The 12648-nt window shown below is 43.9% G+C and overlaps 1 protein-coding gene across 2 annotated transcripts; it reads left to right on the top strand.

Annotated features, from left to right (window-relative positions):
- Nucleotides 1-155: 155 nt before the first annotated feature.
- Nucleotides 156-11997, top strand: cul4b (cullin 4B). Of its 2 annotated transcripts, none has more exons than XM_061835133.1 (20): nt 156-1527; nt 3271-3386; nt 3478-3581; nt 3689-3758; nt 4108-4181; nt 4250-4412; nt 4531-4620; nt 5419-5501; nt 5579-5646; nt 6685-6803; nt 6877-7069; nt 7147-7251; nt 7349-7459; nt 7526-7611; nt 8469-8576; nt 8653-8766; nt 9394-9499; nt 9571-9743; nt 9813-9965; nt 11288-11997. In XM_061835133.1, exons 1-20 carry the CDS (start codon nt 1080-1082, stop codon nt 11381-11383), a joined length of 2580 nt encoding a protein of 859 aa, XP_061691117.1. In that variant the 5' UTR covers nt 156-1079; the 3' UTR covers nt 11384-11997. The 2 variants fall into 2 exon arrangements, with proteins under 2 accessions (XP_061691117.1, XP_061691118.1); XM_061835134.1 differs by having other exon boundaries at nt 1259-1527; nt 3211-3386.
- Nucleotides 11998-12648: the final 651 nt, after the last annotated feature.

Here is a 12648-nt window from a genome sequence, read left to right as displayed (position 1 = left end):
GACGACTTACGTTATTTTTTACGACATTCCTGCCAGAACTATATTTGACCCAGTTGTTTTCACCAATATTATTTATTTAGTATGTTGACAAGTTTTATTCTCGTGTGTATTCATTCCATTTTTGATATGCTTATCGACTTATTTATTATTTGCTGTCTGTCTGACTATGCTGCGATTGTTTGCTTCCTTTGTCGAAGTTATTTCAAAATAACGTGTATAGCTCATATATATATTGATCGTTATTATTGTCATTACTGTATAACGACCAGTGAAGCAGTATTGTCGATTAACATCTTTTGAAATGAATACCAGGTTTTGTGACGTTAAAAAATGAGACCAAGAACAATTATTTCAAAACTTTTCTCACTCCTCAGGTGACCAAGTTGAACTCAATAAAAAAAAAAACAACAATATTTTAGAGGAGGGGGAGATCGCGAACTGGATTAATGGACGGCGCGTTCCAATTTTCGAGGAATGCAGAATCTTGTACGATGTAGCGGGGTGCCGTCTGCAGCCATTGAATGGCGCCCTCACGTGGTCGAGATAATCAACAACAACAAAACACGTTGGTGCAAAAAAGTACTTTTGTACAAAGTACTTCCGGTAGGGTCACCGTGTAGTTTTCATGAGCCGTTTTTCTCGCGTTTACCCGAGGCCCGTTAACTTCCGCGTGAGTCCAACTCGTATTCCAACTTTCTCGCTTTAGTCAGGGTTAAATTTGGAGCGGCTCCTTTCGCCAGTCGCTGTCGGCCGGACGACTCGCTAACGCGGTTAAAGACGAGCGAGGCGAGAGGAGGAAGCAATAGGCCACCATCTTTCTTTTGGACGCCAGCAGCAATAACAAGAAAGCGAGCAGGCTAGCCTCAAGTGGAGCTGTACACTTTTGACAATTTACACGCTCCCGTCTTTCTCCCCCCCCCCACACCCCCCCGCCGCGGGATAAAAAGGAGCTAGCCGAGGCCGTTTGTCGCGGAGCCCAGAAAGAGCCGCCGACGTTGAGCTCGTCCTCCCCCGGCTCGCTTTAGGGAAGTTTCCAATCCGAAGACTGGCTGCTAAGAATTAGTATTCCCCGTTCTTTAATGTTTCCAACAGGTTTATCTTCCCCTAACCCCCCGCCAACCCAGGAGGCAAGAGCAACGGCTACTGATGTCAAAAACGACAGCGGCAACATTATATCTTCGAAGAAGAGGAAAATAAACGGCTCCGAGAGGGAAGAGAGCAGCGACACCATCTCCCCTTCGCCTCCCAAGACCCTCACTTCCTCGTCGTCCGCCTCCTCGTCGCCGGTGCACATCCAGAAGAAGTTGCGCTTCGAGGACTCCGTGGACTTCATCGGGCTGGATGCCAAAATGGCCGAGGAGGCTGCCGCCGCTTCCTGCTCCAACAGCAAAAGCAAAGCCGTGCTCCTGGCCGCCGGCGTCGGGGGCCACCATGCCAACGGACTCAGCAAGAGCGCGGCGGGCTCCGGGACCTTCAGCAACAGCAAGCCCGGCGCCGCCAAGAAGCTCATCATCAAGAATTTCAAAGGTACACCTGACTGACACGCCTCTCCAAATCCTGCACAGCCTTTCAGCTTTTGTGTGTGTGTGTGTGTGCAAACAAAACCGTTTCACCACCCCCGCCAAGAACGTAATCAAAAAGAATTTCCGATGTACGCCATAACACTGCAATAACAATATACAGCGTTGAGGTTTTAAGCCCACCATGCAACATTACAGTCCCCACAGCCTCGTGGTGATGTTGTGAGTGTGCCTCACGCTTGACCCAATATAATATGAAGCTATGAATGCCTTTCATTGTCACCGATGTTAAAATTAAGAGGAAATACATGCAGTACTTGAAAAACAGAATGCTGCAAATAGTGACAATGTTGTACCTCCAAAAGCGATTTTGTGATTGCGTGAAGGTGCCACACAATGGTGGAAAAACATTGAAAATGGAGAGGATCATAAAGCATCAACGCCATACACCTCGCATGCGCACTATCATGATCGGAATACTGTTTTATTTCACAATACAGATAATTTTATACCCTGACAGTTATATTTCCCAAAATAGTATTTTTCCTAAAAGTGATATGAAATTGATGCAAGTTTTTTAACTTTGCACGCCCCCCCCTTTTTATACAAAACACATTTTATATAAAAACAGAAAAAGATGAATACAAAATTGAGTAAAAAAAACAAATATATATCCAGCTGTTCATAGTTCTGAGGTCTCGGGTTCGATCCCGGACCCGCTTGCGTGGCGTTTGCATGTTCTCCCCGTGCCTGCGTGGGTTTCCTCCGGGTACTCCGGTTTCCTCTATCATCCCAAAAACATGCAACAATAATTGGACACTCTTAAAATTTGCCCCTAAGTGTGATTGTGATTGCGACTGTTTGTCCCGATGTGCCCTGCGATTGGCTGGCGACCAGTTCAGGGTGTGCCCCGCCTCCTGCCAGTTGACAGCTGGGATAGGCTCCCGCACTCCCCGCAAACCATCCTGAGGCGAAGCGGCAAAGAAAATGGATGGATGGATGAAAATACGTGGTAGTGCAACTAAGTTTTCAAGCAGCTTACAATGTTGTCCTCAAGCAGTGCCATAAATGAGGATTGCATGCAAAATGTACCATAAAGTTATTGCTGTTTCAATAACCGTTATTCATTGTTCCAACAATGTTATGGTGATGTCTAAAGACACTTTTGTGCCACAAAAATGAAGACACCGAAGCAGTTTTCAACGTGACTCATAAGTTTGTCAGTATTTTTACTGTAACTGAAGTTATTACTTTCACTTTTATTTCAGCCATATTCTCTGTCCTTTTACTTGAATAGACTTTTTTCATTATTTATTTTTTCAGATTACCCACCCCTGATGATATGGCATCGTCCCACAGTCGAATAATTATTTGATGTCAGGACTTGCATCATATGTTGTGACGTATAATAGAATTACATTTTCTAGTTTTGTATCGTTGTTTTTACTCCTGTGTCCCGGAAATTGTGTAGAATAGGAATCTTATGGAGAAAAAGGGAGCTCGAAAGCGGAGTATCGTGAGAGCTAATGATGTCAAATTGAAAATCTTTTGCAGATTACTTCATTTATGTCAAAACATAAATCTGTCTCAGTAGAATGCATCACTGCGCTACACCACTGCAAGTGATAGCTACCAGAGTAATCTATTTTTTTTTTTTTTTAAATTCATACCCGCTCTACCACTGTCAAAGATGATGACTTCTGGAGTTGCCACAAACAAAACAAACAAGCGCGTGTTGTCATCCACCCAGAAAAGCCCAAGTTGCCGGAGAATTACACACAGGAAACGTGGCAGAAGCTGAAGGAGGCGGTGGAGGCCATCCAGAACAGCACTTCCATCAAATACAACCTGGAGGAGCTGTACCAGGTAGCGCGTCCCGCCTCGTCCGTCCCCGATCGCTCCTTCCTGCGCTCTTTCTGTGCCGAAACCTCGTGTTGTCTTTTTGTCCCTTCTGCAGGCTGTCGAGAACCTGTGCTCCCACAAAATCTCTGCCAAGCTGTACAAACAGCTGAGGGCTGTGTGTGAAGACCACATCAAGGCCCAAATCAATCAGTTCAGAGAATATCCTTTTTTTTTTTTTTTTTTTTCACAAGACGGGCCTTTCCCTCTCTAGTCCGCCAGTATCCAATATAGTAGTAACCTGACGTTGACCTTAATAGTGGCCTCACGGGTGTCCTGGACAGCGTTCTTTTCCTGAAGAAAATAGACAAGTGCTGGCAGGATCACTGCAGACAAATGGTATGTTCTAATGCGGCTGTCAAACGGGCCACACTGCCGTGATGGTTTCCCTCAGAAGGCCGTTAAAATGTGTGGGTTTATGAAAAAGTATGGCTGGCTTACATTATTACAGAGACGCGACAAATCAGTGAATATCTGCGTCGAGATAATCCGGCTTCCCCTCACGTCTCCGAAACGCCATGCATGTGAACGTCAGTGTCACTGCTTTTCTATTTGTGCCCATTGATTGACTGGCAACCAGCCCAGGGTGTGCCACGCCTCTCACCCGGGACTCGAATGAGGAGAAGAGCCGCGGAAACTCGTGGATGGCTTTTAATCACCGTGTTCTCTCCCCCCCCCCCCCCCACAGATCATGATCAGGGGTATATTTTTATTTTTGGACCGCACCTATGTTTTACAAAACTCTATGCTGCCGTCCATCTGGTGAGTGATCTCCGGCGGAACGTCCGGTCTGAAGACCCGCTCACAGCCGTTGTGTTTGTCCCGCGCAGGGACATGGGCCTGGAGCTCTTCAGGTTCTACATCATCAGCGACCTGAAGGTCCAGAGCAAAACCATCGACGGCATTCTGCTTCTCATCGAGATGGAGCGCAGCGGCGAGGCGATCGACCGCAGTCTGCTGAGGAGCCTGCTGAGCATGCTCTCGGACCTGCAGGTAACCCGACCGATCGGTGTTGTTCGCGCTGGTGGCCCGTGCCATTTTTACGGGCAGCTTCCCTCCGCCGGCGTCCTGTTGACGGATTGTGTTCACAAAAGCGCTCTGACCCTGATAGATTTATCAAGACTCCTTCGAGCAGCGCTTTTTGGAGGAGACAAATCGTCTGTACGCCGCAGAGGGCCAAAGGCTGATGCAGGAGCGAGAGGTGAGCAGCGTGACGCTCTCCTTGTCAGTAGGAAGAACCGACCTTTATTTCCTCAAATAGTTGCCGGGGTGTTTATTTACGCAAGTCCGGGTGCCTTGGTTTGGAATTGTTTTGGAAGAATATTGGACAATGTAATGTGCACATTACTCAAAGATATTCATCAAAAACGTTTTGGGTTTTTTTTTTTTTTTTTTGCATAGAGAAGTGCAAGTTTTACATACAAAAGCAGTGTGAAATCAATATGAATTATGAATGAACTGGTTCGACGAACATTGAACATCACTCGTATCACAATTGTTTTTGATCATCATTTTTCCTTACTGGTACATTTCAGTAAATTAGAATCATGTCATAGTTCAGGTCCAAAAGTCAAACAGAGATACACCACAAACACTCACTTTTTTTAATTTTTTTTTTTTTCCCAAATATGTATGTATTGGATAATTCTACCTTACGGAAAACGAAAACTCCAACATAGCATATGGGAAACTAGAATATTACACAATCAAGAAACAAGGAAAATGATTTTGAATGAAGAAATTAAGCAGGAATTTTCCCTCTCAGAAGTATTTTCTTTTTAATGAACGTTGACAAATGATAGAAACTGAAATAAATGAACTTTTCTACCGTCTTCTAATTTACTGAGCGGTACCTGCAGTTAGTTGGGAGGAAACCACAAGAATGCAACAGGAGACGCGTTTGGCGTTCATTTTGACTCACATCACCAAATTTGCTTCCCTGCCGCATCAAGAGCTGCCGTACGGTTAAAGTCGCTTCCTGCCCGTTGTGTGCTTGCAGGTTCCCGAGTATTTGCATCACGTCAACAAACGCTTGGAGGAGGAGGCGGACCGAGTCATTACATATCTAGACCAGAGCACACAGTGAGTTTTCCCACTTCGCTTTTTTTTTTTTTTTTTTTTTTTTAAAAGTCTGAAGTCGTTGTGTATTTGGATTGCAGAAAACCTCTTATTGCCACAGTGGAGAAGCAGCTGCTAGGTGAACATCTCACGTCCACTCTGCAAAAAGGTAAGATCAGATGATAAAAATAGCATAGGGAAAGGTCCCAAATCCAGATGTTTATTCTTGCGTATGGACCAGAACACACAACACAAGCAGACACTGCCAAATGGCTGAAGATGTGTATACACATGTGAAATACACAACACCAAGCTGAGTCTTGGTGTACTTTTTCACACTTCACCAAATGCTACCAGGTTCAAGTGTATTTCTCCCACAAGTTATAAGTTATACCCTATATAGACTGGGGAATTCATCAATTAATTGATTAATTCTAGTTTTTTCATGGGATTTTTGTTCAAGGTGCATTCGCCCTCACATGCACAGAGGAGCTGGCTAACTAAAGGACTGTCATTTGTTAGTGTTGCAACTATGTCGTCGTACTTTTCAGCCCCTCGTGATTGTTTTTTTTTTGTTTTAATTATAAAATGACAAGTAAATTTAATTTCTGTAAGAAAGAGACATCATGAGCAGAATTATTTTTGCTTTGTGTTTGAAGTGACAAGAAAGGAGCCCAGTGGAAGGCAATCGCGCTGTCGGTATTGCTAAACATTACCAAAGACTTGATGCACATTTATGTTAGAAAAATGGTGATTTCTGCACCCAGCGGAAACTTCCCAAGTTATATTCCAGAGCGATTGACAGGCGTTCACTTGCCTCGCTGTACAACTCTCCGTGAGAAAAGACACGAGTCCAGGAGGGGATGTTATTCTTTGGTTTTTGGAGTTTCAACTTGTTCAAAAGGAGCATTTTTTTTTTCACAGTGGAACCAATTTGTCATATCTTTAATATGTGATTATATTATTTCTGTAGAGGTTGATGTCGGTTAATGGTTGGGGGGGTGAATATTGGTTGGGGAAAAAAAGAATGTTTTGAATAATGTCATTGCTTTTTTTTTTTTTTTTTTTTATAAACAAAAATGAAGAAAATCATTCGAATCAGAAATTGTACGGGGGAGGGGGGGGGTTATTTCAGACGCATGACACAAAATTTTCCATCACCCGACTCCGTCTTAATTGTGATGGTCTGATTGACTTTTTATTCCAGGGCTGACGCACCTGCTGGATGAAAACAGGATTCAAGATCTGTCCCTCCTCTATCAGCTTTTTAGTCGCGTGCGAGGTGGCGTTCAGGTCCTCCTGCAACACTGGATCGAGTACATCAAGGTAGGTGTCCGTCAGGATTTTGGAAATATGACAAAAGACTCCGTTTTGCGTGATCTGAAAGCGCATCCGACAGGCTTTCGGAAGCACAATCGTGATCAACCCGGAAAAAGACAAAACGATGGTGCAAGAGTTGCTGGACTTCAAAGACAAGGTGGACCACATCATCGACGTGTGCTTCATGAAAAATGAGAAGTTTGTGAACGCCATGAAGGAAGCGTTTGAAACATTCATCAACAAGCGGCCAAATAAGCCCGCCGAGCTCATAGGTGCCGTTTTCCACACATTCAAAGTCGCCCTTTTCCCAAACGTCCACTCTGGTTTCTAAATGTCGTTTCATCTCCAGCCAAACACGTGGATTCTAAACTGCGAGCTGGAAACAAAGAGGCTACAGATGAGGAATTGGAAAAGATGCTGGACAAAATCATGATTATATTTAGATTCATCTATGGTAATAATTAACAAGCTTTGTAAGGGTGGCGGAGTTTCCCGTCAGTGTTCATTACTGAGTATGTTATTGCATTTCCATTTTTTTTTTTTTTTTTAAGGAAAAGATGTCTTTGAGGCTTTTTACAAGAAGGACCTGGCCAAAAGGTTACTGGTGGGAAAAAGTGCTTCTGTGGATGCTGAGAAGTCAATGTTGTCCAAATTAAAACATGGTAAAACACACAATGTGAGTGAGGGAGCACGCCGATTGATTATTGATGATGTGATTTGTACACTAGAATGTGGAGCGGCGTTCACCAGCAAACTGGAGGGGATGTTCAAAGATATGGAGCTTTCTAAAGATATCATGGTGCAATTCAAACAGGTAAGGATGAACACAAAGGAAGGTCGGTTGTTCGTCCAACATCCAGAAAAAGGACAGGGAAAGAGGTCCATTTTGCAAATAGGTTTTGGCAGGAAGGTCATCGCCAGAGTGGACTCATGTTTTTCATTTTAGCCATCATGTAATTACTGGCCAAATACGACACTAGAAAGCCATCCAGCTATTTTCAATAGCAATTAGCGCCATTGTCAAATCCATCTTTACATGGAGATGGCTTTAAGAACAACACCGTATAAATTAAAGAAAAAAAAAACAAATAGGGTGACCGGGCGAGATGGAGCCTGTCCCAGCCGACGTTGGGCTACTATGTTAACGTCGTTATCGTTTAGAGATGGACTGTGCCGCATTCTCTCAGGCACAAATTTGGGTTTGTTGTCAGGATCCCGTTTTAAACTGAGGACCCATCCCTGTATTAGTCAGATAATATTTTTAAATATTCAGCTAAAATCAAATAAAAACCTGTGACTTCGGTGTGTTTACCCAATTAATACATATTCACACTCTTTTAAAAAAAGCATTTTGATGATTTGAGCTTACACCCAATGACGACATGCATTTGACCATTTCCAAGAAATTAAAATGTTACACAAGAAAATAGTAAAAAAAAGAAGTAAATATGGAAATCAAGTTTGAATTGGCCTTCTTGAAATGTATTTTACATTGTTTTAAATGTATTGAAAACAAAGTAGGGGGAAAAAAAAGTATGAATTTGAGAAGCCATTACATCGTTACGACACTTATCGATTACTGGAAGCTCGTCATCTTGTCTTCAAGTATGTCACGGCATTGCCTCTGCAAAGAAAGCGTCTTCATCTCTCGTCGGGTCCTACGTCTTTCAGTATATGCAGTGCCAAAACATTCCCGGTAACATCGAACTGACTGTGAACATCCTCACCATGGGCTACTGGCCCACCTACATCCCCATGGAAGTGCACCTGCCTCCCGAGGTGAGGAACTATTTCAACAATTTGCTGCTTTTATAGCCTGATGCGAAATCAACCTGTCGCATTTCTCTGCGTCCAGATGGTGCGGCTGCAAGAGATCTTCAAGACCTTCTACCTGGGCAAGCACAGCGGCAGGAAGCTGCAGTGGCAGTCCACGCTCGGCCACTGCGTTTTGAAAGCAGAATTTAAAGAGGTTGGCACCCCCACCCCACCCCAAACTTCACCTGCTGTGCCTCCCGTGCTCAGAGGTTTTCGTTCAAGAGGGGGACTTGCGAGAGCCGGCAAACCCGTCTGCCGAGCCTGCGGCGAGCGGAGGCTCCTCCCCGCACGGCTGAAAAATTGGATCGCAGCACTTTCACAAACAAGCTCCTACAGCCACAAATGATGCGTAGACGTGTACCGTGGAGACCGACCGGCCAAGCGTTAGCCGCCTGCTAACATAAGCGCACAACAGCCAAGTCTCATTCGCTCACCAGAAGCTACACACACGTACTCAAAATACACAACAACAGTACTTTACGTCACATGTCCATCTTGTTGTTTATTGTTGCAAAGTCAACGTTAACATGATTAATTGTAGGAATAATTGACTCTAAAAGAATTTGATGGTTGCAGCCGTAGTTTAAATTATTGTAGGCATTTATAAATAATTAAAAAAAAAAAAAACTTTTTTTTTTTTGGCAGGGCTTGGTCCCGATAACGTGCGTACCATGAGTTTAATGCGTTTTATTCAATTTTTAGATGCAGCTGGCGTAATGAGATCAAATGTTCTGCTAATCTGATGATGTCCCCCCCTCACCCTTACTCAACTGTGCACCAGGGAAAGAAGGAGCTGCAGGTATCACTTTTCCAAACACTCGTGCTGCTGATGTTCAACGAAGGGGAGGAGTTCACCCTGGAGGAGATCAAACTGGCCTCAGGAATAGGTACGCCTGTTTTTGCTGCCTTGTCGGTCTCTGTTGAGCGCCACTGATCCCGCGTGTCCCGTTGCCGGCAGAGGATAGCGAGCTGCGTCGCACCCTGCAGTCGCTGGCGTGCGGCAAAGCGCGAGTCCTCACCAAAATCCCGAAAAGCAAAGACGTGGAGGACGGCGACAAGTTTTCCTGCAACGACGACTTCAAACACAGGCTTTTCCGCATTAAAATCAACCAGATCCAGATGAAAGAAACGGTACAGCTTTTTGCTTCCGCATTGACGGGAGATGTCGGCAGTCGACCTGACGGTCTTCTGTCGCCGCAGGTGGAGGAGCAGGCCAGCACCACGGAGAGGGTCTTCCAGGATCGGCAGTACCAGATCGACGCCGCCATCGTCCGCATCATGAAGATGAGGAAGACGCTGAGTCATAACCTTCTCATGTCCGAAGTGTACAACCAGCTCAAGTTTCCCGTCAAGGTGATTTGACAGTCGGCCCTTTTGTTTTGGCGGGAGTGCTGGAAAGCAAACGGGGCTTCGTTAGCGGTTCATACGCGCAAAATGAATCCGTTCAGTTATCAGTCGCTTGCTCTTGGGCACTACTGGACATTCCAGGTTTTTTAACATTCCTTATCAGTGAGTCAACATTTATACAGTGCCTTACTCACTGATTCAGGCTAATGCTAATATTTAGGTGCACTTACATGATCAATTGAGATCCAACACAGGGGGTCCCTCGGTTTACAATCGAGTTCCGTCCCTACGATGGCTACGTAAGAATTTGTACGCAAAACAGAATGCACTGTACGCTATCTTTGTCTAACGACAAAGTGCTGACAAGAATCTGACAGTAGTTGAAATGTACTCTCACACCAAAGCCACTAACTACAGGACAATATGCAACATAAAATGGTCACTGAAAGACTTAAACTTTAAAATACAAACCTGACAGCACATATCATAACATGTACAATGATATATATAGTGGTGGAAAACCTTTTTTTTTTATTTATTCTGGGGGCGCGGAGCACTTGCATTCCTGGTGGACATGGATGATGATCATTTCTGCTAACAATAACAAAAAAATAGTCACGCTCCACACATTAGTCTGCTGGTGGAGCTGCCATGAAGAAGAACTTTTTTTTTTTTTTTTTTTTCTCTCTCCCTTTTTCTCAAAAAGTTTGACTTACCAGCCGGTATGTCGAGAAGGACTTTGCGACGGCGTGGCCACTTTAGAGAGCCCCGGCGATGACCTCTCATGATATATTTCACCCACTGGAGGCTTTTTAGCTGTTCAAAAATATAGTGATGTGTAGGCACGAAGATTTTTCCAGGTTGGAGTGGTGCTTTTTGGTTGACAGTGGACAGTCTAGTGGGGTGCAGCTTGAATGGGAGTGCAAGCGATTGGCCGTGTCTATATGTGACTGAAGTCCAAATTTGACTTGGAAGGCAGCGGGGACACTCTCCACTGCCCCAAGACCAGTAAAAGCGGGATTGAGAATGGATGGACAGATATTTGGAATCGTTCACTTCACATGGACCTCAAGATAACACACATTTGGAGTGAAAGATTTAAAGTTGTTGAAAATTAACAATACTTATTTGGGTGTGAGTCAATCAAATTTATCAACATCTTCTCACTTGGATGCCACAATAAAGTCACGTGAATATTATCTTTTTAATCATCCTGCGCTCTTATATCGCTTTACATTGTGCAAGTGTGGTTAGTTTCCTATATCATTTTTGTGCGTACATTACGTGTGGTTTTAAACATTGTGCCTTGTCTCTGCTTTCCCACGCAGCCTGCTGACCTGAAGAAGAGGATAGAGTCTCTCATTGACAGGGACTATATGGAGCGTGACAAGGAGAACCCCAACCAATACAACTATGTGGCTTAGAGAACATGCAAAAAAAAAAAAAAAAGTGACAGTGAGAAAGAGGTACAGAGGAGGGTCGCGAGTGATCCGCGTCCAGGAAACTTTGCCCCGGTGGATGTTAGCATTGTCATCGTCAACCCAACCACCGATGAGCCGAATGGATGCCGCGCCGCAGGATGTTTTGTCAGGAGGTCTTTGGATTCTGTGGGCTGCCCCTCCATCGAGAGTTTTGTCCAAACATCTCAGTGCCTCTGAGCTCATTGGACAAAGGAAACACACACATACACACACATTTGGTGTCTTTTTTTCTTTTTTTTTTTTTTTACCAAGGGAAATATTTATTTTCAAACTTGAGATTTTTTTTTTTTCTTTTGTCTACACCTTGAAATAATAGGCTCTTTGTTACCGAGTCTATTTGCCCCTTTTAAATTTCATTTTTTTTTTTGTTAAAGCCACCACACGTTCAAAAACGCTCCAAACACATGACAAGTGTGTGTTTCCTCAGCCTCTGTAAGATACGAGACGATCGAGCTGCGTGAGTTGTGTACATGTCAAATTCAGTTTGTCAAAGGTGTGATTGGCATCACAAAATGATCATTTTATTCAAGCCGCTACACCATAAAGAGCTCCGACTTTGAGATATATATTTTTTTCATATTCAACACGAAATTTGAACCTGCTTTGTTTCTTTTGTGGGGGCGGGGGGGGGTATCATTTCAGTGCCAAAAAGCACACATTTCATCATCGTTCTCCCCTAGTTTCCCTCTCCGCCCGCAATTTAACACACTAAAGACTTCTTAAACTCTTTCCGAAAGTGACGAGTGGATCACATTGGGGTGCAGCACGGACGAATATACATATTTGTACAAACATGTTAGGTTCTTGTTTGAGATTAAAATAACTTTCAATCTGGGTTTTTTTTTCTTTTCAGCCACTATATATATATATAATAGCATTTGTGTGCTTTGTGAGTGCTCAATTCCTTTGTAATTTTATTTGACGTTTCCCACCCTGCTTTAAAATGACTTTCCTGCAACACGAATGTGGGAAAACAGACATGGCGATTTAGATAAAGACACGCCCCTTTTGGGGTGCGTGCCATCGGCTACGCTAAGCTAGGAGGGTCAAAGTGGTCAGCGCATATATTGTGTGTGGACGGCGAGCACACAAAACAGAGCCAGGGGTTGCCGGTGCATCTCACCGTTCAAAGATGAAGTAGTTTAGGGAGTTTGTCATATTTATTGGTGGTGCAACAGCTATACTTTGACAGAAAATTAGTAAATATC

The sequence above is a fragment of the Syngnathoides biaculeatus genome, chromosome 11, assembly GCF_019802595.1.
Source record: "Syngnathoides biaculeatus isolate LvHL_M chromosome 11, ASM1980259v1, whole genome shotgun sequence".
Classification (NCBI taxonomy): Eukaryota; Metazoa; Chordata; class Actinopteri; order Syngnathiformes; family Syngnathidae; genus Syngnathoides; species Syngnathoides biaculeatus.
The sequence above is the reverse complement of the archived record's forward strand: the minus strand, read 5'-3'. Positions and strand labels throughout refer to the sequence as shown.